The 19,455-nt window shown below is 26.8% G+C and overlaps 10 protein-coding genes across 10 annotated transcripts; 4 read left to right on the top strand and 6 right to left on the bottom strand.

Annotated features, from left to right (window-relative positions):
* Positions 1 to 257: 257 nt before the first annotated feature.
* cand_017160 (uncharacterized protein) lies at positions 258 to 2,273 on the bottom strand (the record flags this gene model as incomplete). The annotated part of the gene is made up of 1 exon (XM_067211950.1): positions 258 to 2,273. The coding sequence occupies one exon, from the start codon at positions 2,271 to 2,273 to the stop codon at positions 258 to 260; it is 2,016 nt and encodes a 671-aa protein (XP_067069402.1).
* Positions 2,274 to 2,668: 395 nt separating this feature from the next.
* Positions 2,669 to 4,183, bottom strand: cand_017170 (uncharacterized protein; the record flags this gene model as incomplete). The annotated part of the gene is made up of 1 exon (XM_067211951.1): positions 2,669 to 4,183. One exon carries the CDS (start codon positions 4,181 to 4,183, stop codon positions 2,669 to 2,671), a length of 1,515 nt encoding a protein of 504 aa, XP_067069403.1.
* Positions 4,184 to 4,927: 744 nt separating this feature from the next.
* On the bottom strand, positions 4,928 to 5,224 carry cand_017180 (LSM domain-containing protein; the record flags this gene model as incomplete). Its single annotated transcript, XM_067211952.1, has 1 exon — positions 4,928 to 5,224. One exon carries the CDS (start codon positions 5,222 to 5,224, stop codon positions 4,928 to 4,930), a length of 297 nt encoding a protein of 98 aa, XP_067069404.1.
* Positions 5,225 to 5,610: 386 nt separating this feature from the next.
* cand_017190 (uncharacterized protein) lies at positions 5,611 to 7,590 on the top strand (the record flags this gene model as incomplete). The annotated part of the gene is made up of 1 exon (XM_067211953.1): positions 5,611 to 7,590. The coding sequence occupies one exon, from the start codon at positions 5,611 to 5,613 to the stop codon at positions 7,588 to 7,590; it is 1,980 nt and encodes a 659-aa protein (XP_067069405.1).
* A 1,006-nt stretch (positions 7,591 to 8,596) lies between these two features.
* On the bottom strand, positions 8,597 to 9,709 carry cand_017200 (uncharacterized protein; the record flags this gene model as incomplete). Its single annotated transcript, XM_067211954.1, has 1 exon — positions 8,597 to 9,709. One exon carries the CDS (start codon positions 9,707 to 9,709, stop codon positions 8,597 to 8,599), a length of 1,113 nt encoding a protein of 370 aa, XP_067069406.1.
* Positions 9,710 to 9,896: 187 nt separating this feature from the next.
* cand_017210 (uncharacterized protein) lies at positions 9,897 to 10,649 on the top strand (the record flags this gene model as incomplete). The annotated part of the gene is made up of 1 exon (XM_067211955.1): positions 9,897 to 10,649. The coding sequence occupies one exon, from the start codon at positions 9,897 to 9,899 to the stop codon at positions 10,647 to 10,649; it is 753 nt and encodes a 250-aa protein (XP_067069407.1).
* A 99-nt stretch (positions 10,650 to 10,748) lies between these two features.
* cand_017220 (uncharacterized protein) lies at positions 10,749 to 12,698 on the bottom strand (the record flags this gene model as incomplete). Its single annotated transcript, XM_067211956.1, has 3 exons — positions 10,749 to 11,906; positions 11,990 to 12,150; positions 12,212 to 12,698. The coding sequence occupies 3 exons, from the start codon at positions 12,696 to 12,698 to the stop codon at positions 10,749 to 10,751; spliced, it is 1,806 nt and encodes a 601-aa protein (XP_067069408.1).
* Positions 12,699 to 12,983: 285 nt separating this feature from the next.
* On the top strand, positions 12,984 to 16,022 carry cand_017230 (uncharacterized protein; the record flags this gene model as incomplete). Its single annotated transcript, XM_067211957.1, has 1 exon — positions 12,984 to 16,022. The coding sequence occupies one exon, from the start codon at positions 12,984 to 12,986 to the stop codon at positions 16,020 to 16,022; it is 3,039 nt and encodes a 1,012-aa protein (XP_067069409.1).
* A 62-nt stretch (positions 16,023 to 16,084) lies between these two features.
* Positions 16,085 to 17,437, bottom strand: cand_017240 (uncharacterized protein; the record flags this gene model as incomplete). Its single annotated transcript, XM_067211958.1, has 1 exon — positions 16,085 to 17,437. One exon carries the CDS (start codon positions 17,435 to 17,437, stop codon positions 16,085 to 16,087), a length of 1,353 nt encoding a protein of 450 aa, XP_067069410.1.
* A 152-nt stretch (positions 17,438 to 17,589) lies between these two features.
* Positions 17,590 to 19,251, top strand: cand_017250 (uncharacterized protein; the record flags this gene model as incomplete). The annotated part of the gene is made up of 1 exon (XM_067211959.1): positions 17,590 to 19,251. One exon carries the CDS (start codon positions 17,590 to 17,592, stop codon positions 19,249 to 19,251), a length of 1,662 nt encoding a protein of 553 aa, XP_067069411.1.
* Positions 19,252 to 19,455: the final 204 nt, after the last annotated feature.

Here is a 19,455-nt window from a genome sequence, read left to right on the forward strand (position 1 = left end):
ATTTAAATATTAATATTTTGCAAATATTTTCACTGAAATAAAATTGTAAATATTCAAATATTCTTCATACTCTAAATATTGATAATAAAATAAACCTACAATAATTACTAGGACCAATTGTTTTTAAATTATATTTAAATATAAAGAATATTTATTAAAAATAGTTATTTGAACCTTAGCTAATTTATTTTTATATCTTTACTGATATTATAGAGCAAATAAATGATTAAATTACTGATAATTTCAATCCTTATAATTTAATTTAAATTTCCTCTATCAAATCCTGATACCACATTATCTCCATCTCTTTGTTGTATTCCATCAATTGAATTGTTCAATATCAAGTTATGTTTTGTAGTTGTGTTAGATAATTGAACATCTTGTTTTAGTTCCGATATATTATTCTCTTTAATTTCATCCCTATTACTTGTATCAGTTTCATTATTCTCTTCAGATTTAATATTTAATTGACTAGGAAATTCCTTATTTTTCTTAGAGAAATCTTGGGTATTAACATTGCTTTCTTTTATAGGATGGCTACTTTTCCATAATTCTAAATCACTTCTAGATTCAGGTTTTAAATTTACTTCTGTATTTTGAGTTTTAGATTTATCTATTTCAGAATGTTCTTTTTTTAAATTTAACTCGTCTATATTAGTTGAATCATATAATTTTGATAAATTATTATCTTGAACTTTCGAATTTAGTAGTAAATCTGTGGGTTTATTCTCTAGAATATTAGTTAAATTTTGTTCTTTATCTCCTATATTTTCATCTTTCTCAATATCTTCTTCTAATTCCAATTCAATAGCTCGTTGTTCCTCAAGCTCTTTCTTAAGTAATTCTACTTCTTTATTTTTTTCTTCAATACTCCTCACTTGTCTTACTTCCTCTTTCATTCCTTGAAGTCTATCATCAATTTCATCAGGAGGTTCTATAAGCGTTGTTATATCCTCAGGTTCTTCACTCTTTAAAGATTCCTTAATACTTGTAATTCCTCTAAGTAAAGGTTGGTCATATAAATTCTCAATATTCATCAAATTTACATTTTTTTTATCCTCTCTATACTTTTTATCTTTTTTCTTATATTTTCCTTTTTCACCATAAAAATTTGATTTTTCTACATTATCATCATAGTCTGTATCATCTTTATTAAGATCAGTTTCTTCATCATTTTCTATAACTGAATCATCCACAGAATTAGCAATTTCTTTTTGTAAACTATCATCATTCTGAACTGATTGATCTGATGATAAGTATATTAATACCTCCCTTCTCATTTTTTCTAAATCTAAATTAATTTCAAATGCAATAATTTGGGGTTTAACAATTCCAGTTATTTTACGGTCACCAACTACCCAAGATGGATATGAGTCTATATGATTTTCAATACAAGTCTTCCATTCTTTATTATGAAATACTGCGAAATTACATTCAACATAACTTTTAGTATCTTTAAGAAGTTGCATTGATGATTTTCCCCATATCATTTCATTAATAGTAGTGGAAGGTGATCCATACATACCATAAAAAATTCCCCCAGATTCAATAAACCTTTTTATAATCCGTCTATTTAATTCATCTTCTTCTTTACTTAAAACTGGAATATTTAAATTTTCTGCAATAAAAGGTGTAATACTATTTTGAGATTCTAAATTCGAGAAATACATACATAAAATTAGAATTAAAGAAATAATAAAACATATCCCAGTAAGTTTAAGACCTTCCATAAAATTTGACAGTAATCCAGGATACCAATTAAGTATAAAAATTATAAAAAAGAGACAAAAATTTACCAATGTTAAAATTGAATAAGTTTGGAATTGAAAGTACATTAAAAATATAAGATAGAAATTTATATATGTAGCAATATTTACCATTAAAAATGTTAATCTATTCCAAATACTTATACTATCAATCCAAGAAGTCATAGAATTTACATCATAATCACCTCTATATAAATCTTGGTACTTTTCAGAGTTTGGATATTTCTGGAGTTCACTATAACCTTGAAATTCTTTTTCATTCATACCTAATTGTTCCTTATAAGATAATCCAGCAGTAACTAGTAATGAAATTTCCCAAATTAATGCATATCCAGATAATGGGATTCCAAAAATCCACCAATTGGGGCTATCTAATATTATTCTTTCAAAAATTTTCCACGTTATATTCTTATGAGTTACATAATAAATCTCCAGAATACTTATAATTATGCATGGTAAAAGAGTTGTCAAAATTAAAGGACGTGTAAATTGGCTAAAAATTAACATTTATACAAATTATTATAACTTAATATTATTAATATTTTCAGAATATTTTATGAATATTTTTTGTGATATATTTAGTTTTTCATGGGTGCAGAATTGACACCCGATCTTTTTGGGGTGAAACATGTAAATATTTCTTATTTTAAAAAGAAATCTAATAATAATAAAATTATTGAAATTATTTTTATTCTATCTTTATATTATTTTAAATTTGCAATAATCTTTAATATTAAGTCACTGAGATCTAGGAGGTACCCCTCTTGATACCAGTACTTATAGTAATCAATACATAATAAAAATCATTGAAAAAAAAGTAGAAAATAATTATCTATTCAGAATATTAAAAAAAAATATCTAAAAAAATTTAGACTATATATAAAATAAATTAAATCTATTATTTATAAACAATCCAAATTTTTATCATTTGAAATACACAGTAAAAAATCGGAAAATTTACTATTTAAATGATCGAATCTTTCTTCAATTACTTTCAATTTATGAAATACTTCAGTTCTTGCACTTTCCTTAAGTTCTATATTATGAAATATTAAAGCTCTAGCATTAGAACCATATATTTCTATAGTATTTTGAAGATAATCCATCTTATTCTTTAAATCCTGAAAATTCTCATTTGATTTCATTAATTTTATATCAGATGATGTTGGATCTTCAAGTAACATTTCTTGTTTATAAAGCGTTAATTTATTATCTATTTCTTGTATTTCCATAAGAATATCTGTATATATATTCTGATCTCCTGATCCTTGTAATGTAAATGATGGAGGATAAGATGACATAAACATATCCATTATACTAATTAATTGTAATTGTAGTTCACTTGTTGTTTGTTTTAATACTTGTATATCACTGCATGTACTTTCAAATGTATACATATCAGTTTCTAAATTCTGTTCAAACTCATCTTCAATTGTTGATTCAATACTATTAGAAGTATTCTCTTGATTTTCTGAATCGCTTATATATATAACTTCACCATTATTATTAACAGAAATTCTCCCCTTTAATAATTTTCCTTCATTCTTTTTAATAAATTCCTTCAATTTTTGTTTTCTTTCATCTAAACGTTTAATTATTACATCATAATCTGTTATACTACTTTTATGTCTAATAATCATTGGTTGTAAAGAATCTTCTATATTTTTATTCTTTAATAGTAAACTTCTTAAGCATAAAGATCCTATAGGAGCTGAATATTTTTCAAGTATTTCATTATTTATACTACAACATATTTCTTTAATTTCAGGAATAACATCATACTTATTATCAGTAGATAATGTTTTTGAAAGTTTTTGTATATGCCATCTATTACCATAAACAAATAATGCTGCTATTGCAATATTTTTGCAATCTTCAAGATGTTTATCTAGTACAAATTCATTTATTGGACTATAATTTAAAATATTCCATATATCTTTTTCTTTAAATGATCCAAATGAAATATCAGTAGCTCTACGTCTCTCTTTAGGATTAATAATATCAATATTTATATTTAATTGTTCTAGTAATGAGAATATATTAGATGTCGTTACTAAATTTATTACTATAATCCCACAGCCAGATGATTGAACAATGTTTAGATCAATATTAGCAATTGGCATTGAATTATTCTTATTTTCAGTGATAAACACATTACCATCTAAAGCTGATACACTTTCGGAATCCACACAATCTAAAAATTCTCCTGCTGCATCCATCAACCATATTTGACATTTACAATCATTTGACAATTTAATTTTACTAGAATTGTTATTTAAAATATTTTTAGTATCGGTATTTCTCAATAATTCAAAACGTACTTTAACTCTTTCTCCAGCCTTTTTTGGGACACCAAATCCACCTGTTGTTTGGATATGGAATAGTCTCCCAAAATTATTTTCTGTTATAAAGCGCATTTTTTTTTTAACTTTCTTGTAATAAAATTTCTTGATTTTATTGCTGCACTTCTGAGGAGTGCATGGGCTGTTGTACCGAATATTGCGTCTAGATCTCGATTACACAATGCATATCAATATTAAGTGATATTTAATATCATTACCGTATAGTACTAATTAAATATCCATAGTAATCATAATTAGCTTTGGGAGTTATTGAAGTTCTTTATAATATCTCTACTAAATAATTTTATTATATAATTCTCTAAAAATTAGTAATTTATTAAATAATTACATGCAACTTTTCACACCAGTACCAAATTTTCTTAAAAAAAAAAAAGAATAAACGAACTTATTATTTTTATAGAGACAAAGTTAATTATTGAAGACCATGATATTCAAAAATAAATTACCCAAAGATTAATATAAATAAAATGTCCAATGCATTATTTTATAAAAAAAAGTTGAAAATTCTAAAGGAGAATTCTAAAATTACCAGAAATTTAGGAATATATACCTAAATAATTAATATTAATTCCAGATTGATATCAACAAGGATATATCGTAGCTAAAATAGAATTTTTTTTGTAATCAGTTAGATATTAATATAATCCTTTACATAATATAAAGTATTTAGAATGGATTCACAGTATTATAATTCAAATTAAAGTTTTGAACTATTAAAAATAGAATTATAATAGAATTAAAATAGTGCAATTAATAGATTATATATAATTAGAACAATTGAATGTATTGATTAAAATGTTACATATAGTCATATTTGATCTTTTTGTTTTTCTCTTCCTCATTTATGGCTGATTTGACCGGATCTTCACTTTCAATTTCTCCAATAAGTGCAATGGAATCTCCTCGAATTAAAAATAATCCTAATTCTATATATTTAATTACTTTACTGTTAGCTTCATAAACCTTTTCTCTACATTTTGCCAAAATAATATTTGTCAATTGGTCATAACCCTTAAGGCTACCAATATAGACTTTTCCATCTGTTGTAAGTACACTAACTAATCGTTCTGAAAAAGTAAGTAATATACTTTCCATATGTTCATCTAGAAATATGGTAATTAAAGTAAAAATAAAAAAAAGCTTTGAGCGACAAAATTTAGAATAACAATTGTCCCAAGATCTGATGCACTCTTTTTAGCGGGTAAGTATTAGGACCGTTTTGTAATTTATAATAGTTATCTTCAATTAGAAGGATTTTAGGGAAAAAAATTGAAATTGGACTTTGTATATGTCACTTGACATCAATAATTGAAGGAAATATATCAGAAATAGAGATTTGACCTTGATTATTAGCTTTCGATTTAATGGATGTCTGCAATCTAATACGGATACTATATAGAGACTGCTTTTTCCTCTTAATATATCTAGATAATTACTTACACTATATTATATAAGAATTGAATTAATATTTAGTACTTATTATGGGCTATATTTCTAGCAAGAAGCATATAATTAATGAAATGGAAGTAGTTAGATATCTTCCAAAGACTGATCGTTTGGATACTGATATCTTATCACCAATACCATGTGATGATTTCTTCGATGTTATAATTCCTATAAGGGGTCATAAACAAAGAGATAATTTATCAATAGATGTACCTGATGATATTAAAAATGATGTAATGGAGTTATTAAAGGCTTTTGGAATAGATGATATAGAGAATAAAAATCTAAGGGGTTTTTCAACTTATTCATCTATTAGTCCTCCATTTATACCTAGAATAATTCGTTATAATACTTTAAATACAGAATTTCCAACATTTTTTGATTTTGGTGTTCATTTAACACCTTCTCCATCATATTTGATGAAGGACTATCGTTTTTCTCATCCTATACATCCTAGAGATAATCCATGGTATTCGGGGTGTACTACTCTACTTTTATTAGGTATACCTTCTTGTTTATCTGCTCATGATATTGGAGATATAATAACTTCTATGAGTTCAAAAATATATGAGAATTATGTGAGTGATTTATCTATACAACCTCCTCATCCTACAAGTGATTCTACTGTATCTTCTTCACCCTGTAATTCAGAATATTTAGATTCTTCACTTACAACAAGCCTTCCTGATTTGGGAATTAAGAGACTTGTATCTGTATTTACAACAGAATCTCAAAATTTTGCTGTAAATGTTCTACATCAACCTGAAGGTTGTATTATTAATAAACCAGTTAATATGGCTCAGTTAGAATTTCATTCAGAATCACATGCATTAAATTTTTGGGCTACTACTTCATCTGGATTACTTCAATGTTATGGACATGTCTTAACTGTTGTACCAGACCCTTCTGGCCTCCGAATTTTTGCTGAAGGGCTTGCATCATTATTTTCACCAAAGTTAATGCCATCTATGGAATCTATTAATATGATTGTTAAGAGTATAGATAATTCTATAGATGATAATAATAAGGATTTAATTTTAAGATTTCCTTGTATAGCATCATCAAATAATGATATAGATAGAATAAGAAAAGCATTAAGAGATATAATAAATGAAACAGATGAGACTACAAGTATTATTTGGGAAGAATCTAGTGCATCTATAATTTTATCAACTTCTAATATTAGAAGTATAAAACTTTTGAATATAAGATTATTTCAACATTTTAGTTTCAAGAATTATAAAGGGAATTTTTTAACTGTATCTGATACTTTAACAACTGATTCTAGGGATTTAGTAAATACAGCTATGTTTATTTTTGATGATAAAAGAACTGAACCTGTAATTATTCAAGGAAACTGTATTTTTAATCTCGTAAAATATCATCAGTTAGATCCTAATTTATCAAAATCAAAAGAAGTTGATAATTTGAAGGAGCATTTAAATAGTCAATTAAGTTATTCTGATACAGGACCAGTAGGTTTTTTATTTAAGAAATTTGAAGAATTAAGAGAAGCCTTGCAACATGACTTAGAACCTAATAAACGCGATAAATATATTGTACAACAAAAAAATAATTCTCCTGAACATTTAAATGCTACATATGAGGAGATTCCAGCTAATATTACTGAAAAGAATATAGTTAAACCTTCTACTCCTCGTGGTTCAGTTCCTGTTACTATAATTGGCTCCCAAGAGCCACTTGGGAGACAAGTTACAAGTAATAAAGCAATTATTACACCTAAAAAACAAGGTTTAAATAATACTAATAAAGATAAGAAGAGAATTCGGAAACAAAGTTCTGAAAAAAAAGCTAAAGATACTCCTAAGGAAGTACAGGAATCTTCAAAGGAGGAAATTAGTAATTTGAAAGAAGATCCAAGTGACTTTGAATATTCTTCTGAGTTGTCACCTAATATAGATTCAGATGATCTTTTTGATAGTGATGAAACTTATTCTAACAGTAGGAAACAACCTAAAAGAAAAATTCTTAAGAAGAGGATAAAGAAAAAGTGAATATTATGTATATCTTAGATTTTATTATTTCATTTAATTTCTTAATATATGATATTTTAGAGGCTATTAAGATTAAGATTTACTAATAAATATTGGCTATTATTGGCAATACATTATAAATATTGTAAAATTATATTGACAAATATAAATCTGGATATATTTTCTGTAAATTTTAATACAATATTTTTAGTAATGATACATAGTTCTTTTTTAGAAAAATACTGGTTAATAACTTAGGTTCTACTTCTGAAAATTCAATTGTAAAGGAAAATAAAATATAAAACTCATTATTTGTTACTTAAGTAATCTTTTTAACTATTTTAGGAGATTTCATGATATAACAGAGCTATTTCCAATAAAAATATTATATCCAAAGGGATAAAAAGTTAAAGAAATCTTCAATAACACTTTCTATTGGGTTTTCTATTTTTTTTTTTGAATTTGTATAAAATGTCAGTCTTTAAAAGATAATTGATAAATTCACAAAAAATAAATCTGAAGTATCTTGACTTTCTAAATTATATAAAATCTGTATGATAACTTCATACAATAACTTAATCTGATTATATCAATTTGTTTTTCGTAAATTGATGAGTTCTATACAGCAAAAAATAGCAGTAAAATTAAAAGTTTTAATAAAATTTCTATATTTAATGATCTAGCTTTAAATAGTAGACATACAATATTTAAACATTATAGTTTTCATAAAATACTAATTATAAGCTTTATTACTTTGAGATAATAAATACTTCATATATTATTAAATTTAGTATTTGAACAGGCTACTACGTGGTAAATAAGACAGTAATTCACAATTTTATTAACTATTATACTGTTATATTTCTTAAATTTACATTATAGGAATATAAGACTTTCTCATATATTAAATATTTTAAAGTTGTTTGGTAAATCGAGAATATTTCTTGAAAGTTACTATTTTATGACAGCTGTATATAGTTTATTGAAATTAATATCTAGATCTTCAAATTTTAATGTTAATTATTATTTATTGGATAAATTTTAGAGAGTAAATACAAGTATACGGTCTGTCACTGTTATATATATTTTTATCTACACCTTTATTCTGTAAATTTAAATAAGATCTTAACTCATTTAGCTGAATACATGTGGTATAACCTATTCCAAAACTTGTATGAGTGTACATATTCAAAAGGTTAGTGACATTGATAGTTTTACTATGAGTTTTATAATCTTCATGTTTAACACTGTTTCTATATTTACCATATTTTGTATTTATCAAAGTTATATGAGGTTTAAAATTATTAGTAAATTCTTCAGATTTTATAGATGAGTTTATATCTGCCAATTTAACATCATATCTCTTTAATTGTTCCAAAATTTTATTCCATAGTCTTCTAATTAAAATTTCTATCTGATGCTCTTGAATTACTGTATATACAACTCTTGTTTTGTCTGGATCACCAAAACTGAACAAACCTTTTAGTTTTATGCCTATACCATCAGATTTTCGTATTTTACTTGTAATTGAGTTAAATTCTTCACTTTCACGTATAGATTTCAAAGCTTTAATGCACGATTCAATTTTACTGGGTGTTTCACATGATACAAGCCCAAGTGTCAGATGAAGTCTAGATTCTCCAATAAAATATTCACTATTAACTTCTCCAAATTCCACAGACTTTAAGATTCTATCTTTAAATTTCCTAAATAATTCATGAAAATTGCCAGCTTTAGAATCAAATGGTAAACATATAAAGTGAGTAGGAGGATAAAATTTGATCTCCAAAATCTTTTGATTTGCTCTTAACTTTTCTTTAACAAAATATTCCTTATTTTCCTCGTATATATCGGATGAAAATGTCAAAAGATTTTCTTCAATCTCAGAAGCTTCACTTAAGCCTTCTGATAAGCTTTCAAAATCTCCAGATTCTTCAACTTGAATTTCCCTTGGATTTTTATTTTGAGAAAATAGTCTCACAATATCTTTAGGAATTTTAGATAAATCTACAAATGGTACCTTAGTCTCTATATTCTCGAATGGAGAAAAGACAGATTTGCAATCTGTAACAATTGTTTTAGTAGCTTTAAAGGGACAATATATAAAATTTTCAAAATCTTCCTTACTTATTTTATCCATATTCTAAAGTGATCATAACTATTTATAAAGAGAGAGATTCTATTAAGAAGTACAATATTCAGACTCTGCTGCATATTCACCAACTGTGGCGCGTATGTAACGTTTTGTATTTTTTATTATACTGGTGCACATTCTTGTTTTACTCCTTTGTTGTATCGCCCAAATTATAAATGCCTTGAAGATCAAAATGAAGAATCAAGTGAATACAGAAGATATTTTAAATACTTTTCCTTTAGAGAAGGTAGCTTACTATCTGAGGAATTCGTTAGATTTATTGGAGGCTGCACAAGCACAATGGAATAGTGAGAAAGATGCACTTTTAAACGAGATTAGTAGGTTAAGACTGGAGAATAGAACTTTAAGAATTCAGGTACATGAATATAATGTAGATGGAGAAGAAATGAAGGTTTCTATGCAAAGATCTGGAATATCTATGAACTCTACCAATATAAGCAATTCTACATCATTATCTCAAAATAGATGTCACTCAGCTGCAAGTAATAAAACTCCTGAGGGATTTATAGATACATCATATAATTATGGAGAATATTTTAAATCTCCAAATAGAACTAATTCACAGACATGCAAAGTTCGGAGAATTCAATTAAAAAGTCCAGAAGAACCGTCTTCACCAACAGCTCAATATAATAATGAATTAAAACCAAAATGTGAACCAAAAACAATAAAATACAGAGAAATTGGTAGAGTAGAAAATCGATGTAATCTTCCGGCATATGAGTGTGTGGAATGTACAAAATTCTACAATGCATTTGATTCAGATACAAAGAATAAGGCTGATACAAATAAGTTATATAAATCATTCTCTCCAATTGCTTGCTCTCATAATATGAAAGAATCTATGTTGGCTTCATCAGGCAAACATAGATATCTCTATGCACCTACGAAATCTCCTCCTGGATATTGGGATTTGGATATGTAAAAACTATGATATATTTTTGATTAATCATAGAAGGATCTCAGAAGTGTTTAGATATATATGCAAATAAGATTTATTTAGATTTCAAATCATAATGGATAGCTATCCAGCAGAAGTAAAAGGAATATCCTTACCATTAGGAATTAGATTAGACCCTAAATCTGGATCAGACTGTAAAACTATGGCAGCCCAATTTCTTAATATATTATTTAAATGCTTGATATAACTATTTTTACATTCTAATGGTGTGCAATTTTTAGCATGTACAGCCACTATAACTGAACAAACAGGGTCTCTTAAGAAATTCTCACTACTTTGAGCTCTATTAATTGCTCTAAATAAAGGTATTTGATTTTGATTTATTGATTCAGTTACATATTCATCATGTGACATTTCAGCTTCTTCTATAATTTCTGAAACTATACCAGAGGGTGCACCAATTGATCCAACACCTCCACCACCATTCTGAAATTCTTGTTGAAGACCGAAATATTCTCCAACACTTTGTAAATGACGTATATTTATTGGAGAATGATTTCTGGGGACTTCACTAGATGCATTAAATATCCAGGATTTAGATCTATTGACTTCTGAATCTGTGAAATTTGTTGTATTATAAGTTACATTACTATTAGGAATTTTCATAGATGAGTTATTACCAAGTGATAATGAAGTATTTTCAATAAATTCCTTTTCACTAATATTATTAGAAGAATTACTAAGTAAATCTGTGGTATTGTAAATTCCAATACATGATTGAATCACTTTGTTTGTAAATTTAGTTCCCTCATCAAACGTCTCTATATGAAATTGTTTATCACCTGAAGATTCTCCACTATCAAGAATTACATCTTTGAAATCAGAATCGGATGAACTTGTATTATTTGCTGAATTACCTTTTGTTCCTGAATATTCATTTAAGAATGAAAATTCAACATCTTGATTGCCTTTATTATCTGGATTTTTACCAAACAATAATTCCCTAGCTAACTCTTTAGGAATTATTTCTCCAAATTCGTATTTATCCAGTACTTCAGGTGGCGAAATTAAATTGAAACCTTTCGGACACCAAATATTTCCTTTGGTAAAAGTTACTATATTACATTCAAGCTCAATTTTTCCATGAAAAGCAAATAAATCTTCATTAATTGTCACTTCAGTATCTGAAGGACAGCTAGTAGTTGGAGGAATAATTTGAAAAGCTTTACATCCTTCAAATGAGGGATTATATCCAGAGGGGCAAAAACCTCTATTATATGACTGAAGAAAAAAAGTACAATTAGACAAATATGATTTTTTTTTTATTATCTAACAATACTTAATTATAGATGAGAATTTCTTACCTCATAAGGAATTACACTATACCCTTCACAAGCCCATGATAGAACTGATGGCGTAGTTTCTCCAGTGTTACTATTAGTTTCGGTTTCATATCTTAATCGGAGTTTCATACCAGTTGGACACGACATAGAAGGACCAATTGTTTTATAAGTCTGGCATAACCCTGTAAGTATTTATAAATTTTAATCTAATATATCAATTGTTCCCATATATTTAATTCATACCTGGATATGATGAAGATTGCTTTGATTCTCCACCAGGTAATGTACTAAGTATTCTACTGTAATCTCCAAAACATTCAGTACGTGGACCTAAAGATATCTCAGCTATACAAAGTGGTCCCCATGGATACCACCCTTTTGGACATCTAATTTCAATTGGCCGGAGATTTTGCATAACTCTAGGAGCCTTTCCAGACCCTGATCCAGAGGTTAATATAGGTTCCATTTCTGGTGGTTTATTAGTCATTTTATGAAGTTCTAAAATATCTGTAATATTCAAATCTAACCTTGGAAATTTATCAGGCCATGGTAAAGGTTTATAATTATCCTTATTTTTCGTAGGACCATAAAATTCACCTTGACTAGTGGATGATCCAAAGTCATGTCTATAATTAGCTGCACTTTGAGCAAAAATATGTTTAAAACTTAGCTTTATTGAAGCTATTATACTTATAAACTTAAAAAACCTAGTTAATCCTATTTTCATCATGAATCCTTTTTAAATATATAAATACATGGTATTTAAAAAAAATTCTAATTACATGTAAAATAAGTAATATATCTAAAGGCGCCATATATGGCGCCTTCATAAGGTACCTTAGGTACCAATACATTTTAAAGTATTTACGATATAGTATATCCAGAAAAGTATATTCGGCACTACATAAAATTTTCAGCTATTTGTTATTTATGTCAATTGATATTAAATAGGCTCAAATGCCATATAGTATTTGTGATTGTTCATTATTTTGAATGAGAATAAGGGTATAACCTAATGGACGGACCTTTTTTTGACTGTCAAGAATGTATTAGTGAAGAGGATATAGACAGTAAAATTCATATTTCTGAAATATTCCCATTAAATGATATCAATTTGTTTACTGAGATGGATTCTAAAGAGAGTAAGAATCCAGTAAGCGATATTTTTGAAAACTCATACTCACTTCTTTGTAGAGATCTACCAAAAAAGGAGATATCTAATAATACTGACTCAAATAATCCATTGAAAACTGAGGATAAGTTAAATTATGAAAAATTAACATTAGATATTGGGTTGGCAGTTCAGGATGTTAATGATAAACTGAATAAGGTTTTTAAAAAGTATTCTCTTAATAAGGGGGATGGGAGTGGTAGTTTATCAACTGAATTAGAGACAGGAACATTTAATAAAGGTACAAATAATATTAATAAAATACAACTAGATAGTAATAAAATGTCATCAAGTGAGTATTTTGCTAGTCTTCCTACTTTAGATCACGTTGAACATTACTACAATTCAGATAATTTAGAAATAGGTATTACAAAACAGGATAAAAGTGATGAATTACTAAGTACTTCACAAGCTGAAATTAGTGATCAAACAAATAATGGATCTTGTGTAGATGAAAGTTTTCAGAATCCTTATATCGACAATATTTATTTAACAGATAATTTTACTAGTAAAATTCAAAATAATATGAACACAAAAGTATCTTTAAATTTTCCTGAATATGATAGTGATACAAATACTGATGATGAGATATTAAATATTAATAATGGGTTTGATAGAGATGATGATTCATTATCTTTAGAAGAATCAGGGAATTATGAACAATTCTCACTTTTTACTGAAGATAACTTAGAATGGCCAGAGATAGAAGATAGTGAACATTCTAAAATGGTATCATCAAGAGATAAACGCTGGGTTTATGTGAATACCTTGCTAGATTTAGATAATTTGAGGGATATAAAGGGTTTAGAACTATCATCTAAATGTATCTCTTTTAAGCAAGATTCTACTTCAAATAGCCCTAAACATACAGGAAATTACTCTAAAATTTTTCGAGATAGAACATTTAATATACCAAATTTCTTTGAGGAAAATTCCTTAAGTTCCTTTAGTTCCTCATCTTATACACTAGAAGATACAAAAAATTGGATATCAAATAGGGCTAATAAAATAAAATTTCAGGTATCCTTTCTTGCAAAATCTGATATAATATCAAATTTGTCAGATTTATATAAAAAAAGGTTTCAATATAATAGGAATAAGAATCGTTTTCTTCATAAACTAGGAGACTCAAATTGTTCAGAATTAAAATTGATACCTACTGAACTAAATGATAATGATAAGCCTAATATTGGTGAAAGAAACATATATAATAGTTCAAATATTTCTGGATGTCATGAACCTAAGAAAATTCAACAGTTAGCATTACGTAAGGGAATGAAAGAAAGAAAAATGCCTATTTTAGTTTCAACAAGATCTCAAATAAGTGGAAAAATTAAGAAGAAAATGAATGGAATTTTAGGTAATGTTTGGTTGATACGAGAAATCTCCTTACCTTATATATGCCCAATTTGGAAAATATCTGTGAGTGTTGATGGAGAATGGATGGCTGTTGGGAGCCAAGATGGGTTTATTAGACTTTGGAAATGTTTAGAGTTTGAATTAGATATATTTGAGAAAAATATGGATGAGAAATCAGAAAATAAGTCAATAGAAAAGTGTAAAAGTATTCAAGAAGCAGGAAGTAATAGAATTAACAACTCTAAAATATATAACCTTCATGATAATTCTGATGTAAACAATTTAGAAATGAAAGACAAAATTCCAAATATTGTAGATGAATTTTTATTTGCTAACGAAGCAGATTATTCTATAAGAGCTCATTCTAATGCAATTATATCAATTCAATGGGAAAATCTACATTCATCGCATAGATATTTAACAACAAGCATGGATAGAACAGTAAAGCTTTGGAAAGCACCACAAACTGGTCCTTATGCAATAATACAGTGCTCAGATTGGCCTACTTCAGCTGCTTTCCACCCTTCACAACGTGATATATTATTTATTGGTTGTTTAGATGCATCAGTCCAAATTTGGCGTATTTATTCAAAAGTAAAAAGTAATGAGAATAACTCAAAGAAATTAGTTGGAATATTATCTGAAGATAATTCTATTAATCTTGTTGAAGTTAGAGCAGTAGAAATTATTAGAGTTCAAGATTTGGTTACAATTTTGTCTTTATCACCTAATGGGAATTACCTTGCATGTGGTTTTCGGAATGGAGGTGTTGCATTTTATGATACAAGAACTTTAAAATATCGTTGTGATATAGATTGTAGAAATAGGCGTGGTAAATCTTCAAAAGGTAGAAAAGTTAGTGGACTCTGTTGGAAAAAAGATAATAAGGGTGTTTTAGTTACAACAAATGATAGTAGAATTCGCCTTTTCAATTTAAATGATGTCTCAACATTTGCTAAATACAAAGGACATGTTAATAAAGAAACTCTAATATCAGCAGAGATGTCTATAAATGAAGATATGATTGTGTGTGGATCTGAGAATGGATATATTTGTACCTGGAATGTATTTAATTTTTCTGGAAAAGATTCATCTTGGTATAGCTTAGATAGAAATAATAATATAAAAAATAATTTAAGCATATTTAGACCTAATAATGGAATTGGACCTACTTCAAGTTTAAATTCTACTATTAAAAATGCAACAACATATCACAAAAGAGGTCCTACACATAATTGTGTTGATTCTTTCAAAGCTTTTGATGGATATTTAACTGCTTCTATTTTAGCACCTAAGCAATTAGTTAAAAAAACTATTAATGGCATAACGAACTCTGAAGAATTCTCGGAATTACTTAAAAATATCCAGCTTTATGGATGTGAAGATGATAATATAAGAATAGGCTCAGAAACTCCTCTAGATCCTGTTCCAAATTCAAAATTGTCTGAAGATGATGTTTCAGTCTTTATAGCAGCTAGTAGAACTGGATTAATTAGGATATTCATTAATATACCTATAGAATAGCATTAAGAAAAAGAAGTCGACTTTTTTTCAATATAATTAAGATTTTCAGTAAAGATATAAAATCAATTTGATCTATCTGAATTCATTGTTGCAAGATTTAATATCTGTTTAATAAGTGGTGATTTCCCAGAATATGGACTAAAACCAACTAATCTTATAAGGCAAGTTTCTAGTAAATCTATACTTTTTTTATTACAATTATCTATGTTATACTGCAAGCACATATATCCTTGTATAAATCTCACATGTGTTAATAAATCTTCAGTTTCAATATCTAATCTTTCATTTTCAGTAAATAGAATCTGTTCAATTACATGCTTCCTTACATTTACCTTAAAGGGAGATATTAAGCACCAAGGATATGGTAAAGGGAAGGGATCATGAATTCCAATTTCCATTTGTACCTCATCCATATCTTCTAATAATGTAGCCTGTAATACAGCAGCATCTATCCAAAGACGTAATGGAGAATTATTTGGAGAGTTATTTGAGTCACAAGGTTTTACTGCAGTAGTTATTTTACTTATTCTATCAGGATTCTTCTTATCCTGACTTACTTCTAAAAAATTATCTTCAGTTAGTTCAACTACAGAAGATATAGATGATGGTGAAGATATACATATATTTAGACTTTGGATATTTTCAAAGTCTTCTTTTAACGTAATAATCTCTTCATTACAATGTTCACTATTATTTATTTCATTTCTTTTAATTATTGGAAATTTTGTATAAGATCTAATATCTAAAGAAAGTTCTTTAGAAGCGTTTTTAGATTGTTTTTTCTGAGTTTCAACTTTTGTTATACTTGGTTGTTTGTCTCCTAGATTTAGTGATATCAATTGTATTGTATCTGGTACGAGTAATAAAATACCTCTTCTAACTATTGGTTTTCCATATAAAAGTGCCAATACTGGTTTTTTATCTAAAGATGAATTTTTTTTTTTATATTTACATTCTGAATATTCTTTTATAAAATTAGATAATTCAGGAATCTGTCTATACTCTATAGCTACACATTTAGTTATTCCATCACTTAATAGTAGCTTAAGCATTCTGTTATTTTTATTTATATAATGTTTGGTTTCTTCTTGTGGATCATCATCATTTTCTGAAGTATTTGTGGTTACTGGACTTTTTAGTAAATAATGAAAACGATCTTTGCTCCTGCAACTAATGTCAACTGCTTCAATTATTTGGACCAGGTGTACTCCTTCTAAAAAAGTGTTATGCCATGATATTATATTAGTAGGTAAACTTCCAACTTTAATTGTATCTGATAAATTGAAACTGAATAAAATTTCCAAAAGCCTATTTTCATGATTCTCCACAGAGTCACTATTATTTTGAAGATCAGTATATATCTTAGGTTTTAATTCTAATTTTAGACTTTTTAGTATATCCTGTAGTAAGTACATTCGGCAAAAATAAACTTTTACCCCTAGCAATCTATTTAATAAAAGTATAGGTATTACCAATTGTTAAGAATAAATTAAAACTTGCTACCGCTAAATAGCTGTACTTAAGGTATCGGATGGGTGGAAACATCTTATTGAGAAAAAAGTATTTAATGCCATGTAAAGAAGAAGAATTACTATCAGATATTTTGGAATGTCAGCAAATTCTTGATAAAATATGTGGATATACCTCTGAATCTTTATATAATAATACAATAGAGGATTTTCTTAACAGTATTTGTAAAACTAATATAGCTAATCATAATTTTCAAGGTAGTTTCTTCTCTGATAATAAATTAAATGATGAATGGCTTAATCTAAATGTATATTTAAAACCTAGAAATTGTGGGAGATGTATTAAGCATGCTAAATTAATGTTTGATATCATTATGAAACTATTAAATACTCTACCTTTCAGTGTATATCTTATATTCATTCCTTTATCAAGTGAAAATATTGATACAAGTCCAGTAGTATCTATATGTAAAGTATGGGGAGATATATTGTATGGTGTAAGTGATGGGGATTATAAAATAGAGAAAATATTAGATTTATTAAAATATATATATTTACAATATTCAGAAGATGATCCTATAGAAAATAGAATAAAAAATTCCTCATCTAATAATGAAAAGGATAATATCTCATCAAATTCTTCATCTAAATTATTTTATTATTCTAGTAAAGATGCCTATATACTTTTAGAATTTGGTTTAGATTTTTTTTATTATATATTATATTCATTGGATAATTTAAATTATATGATCTCAATAAACTTCTTATCAACCAAATTATTCCAATCATGTATAAGATATGTTCTGCAAATATATATCCCTGTTCTAAAACTCATACTATCTACTTCTTTTATTAATGATATAATAACCTCAAATAAAAATATTATTCTATATAATGTAGATATACAATTATTAAGAATCAAAACTTTGAAATTATATCAACGCCTTATTCCTCTATGCTCATATGATAGAAATTATATTCCAATTTCTAGAATATTTGATAATAATTGTAAAGACTGTATATTTGATAGTATGATGGATTTATTATCACCTGAATTTGCTAGGTTATTTATCTCACATTCAAAAAGTTACTCATCTTATGATGTACATCTCAGTATATTACAAATACAAAAAATTTGTTTATTATTATTGTATAATGTTTGTAAATATTGGAATATTAAAACAACTATTAATATATTATTTAGTATAAAAACTTGCAATATTAATAATACCAATTTTCCCCCTTTCTTAAATAATTTTGATAATTGGAGTACTAATGAAAATTCATTAAATTCAGATTCTTCTAATTGCAATATATTTTCAGAAGCACCAGAAATGTTCTCAAATATAATTTATAGAGTTATTTCTTTATCTATATATCATGCAACACAAATTCAACAATCTAATAAAAGTCCAGAATCTGATCTAGCTCATTATAATGATTATTATAACAATCAAATATCCCTTATCAAGATATCTATTAAAATAATATCATTTACTATGAATTCTGTACTTTCACTAAATAGTAAGGAAGATGCAAATACAGAATTAAGTAATATAGTATCTAGATCAATTTCTAAGTTGGCACCATTTATTTTATGGTTATGTGAATTTGTCTTTGAATTTAAGCAACAAATTCCATCAATTATAAATATTTTGGAAGAAATCAATATTATTAGAGTTAGATTACCTTTCTTAACAAATACACAAGAGAGTGCTTTTCAGAAATCACAAATAGAGATTACTACTTCAGAGAAATAAATTACTTTAAATATTAATATCAAATATTTTATTTTTAGAACATAGTCATACTTTTATTACATACTTCAAAGGGGTATTTATTAATATACTATATACCTATAGATACATAGTAAATAGTAATAAATTGTATCTTTATAAGTGTATCGATGATATTTTGTTGTATTTAGGAGATTATTAGGATTTATTAAGAATTTCCCAATTTCC

This window comes from Cryptosporidium andersoni, assembly GCF_001865355.1.
Source record: "Cryptosporidium andersoni isolate 30847 chromosome Unknown contig_9, whole genome shotgun sequence".
NCBI classification, from domain to species: domain Eukaryota; phylum Apicomplexa; class Conoidasida; order Eucoccidiorida; family Cryptosporidiidae; genus Cryptosporidium; species Cryptosporidium andersoni.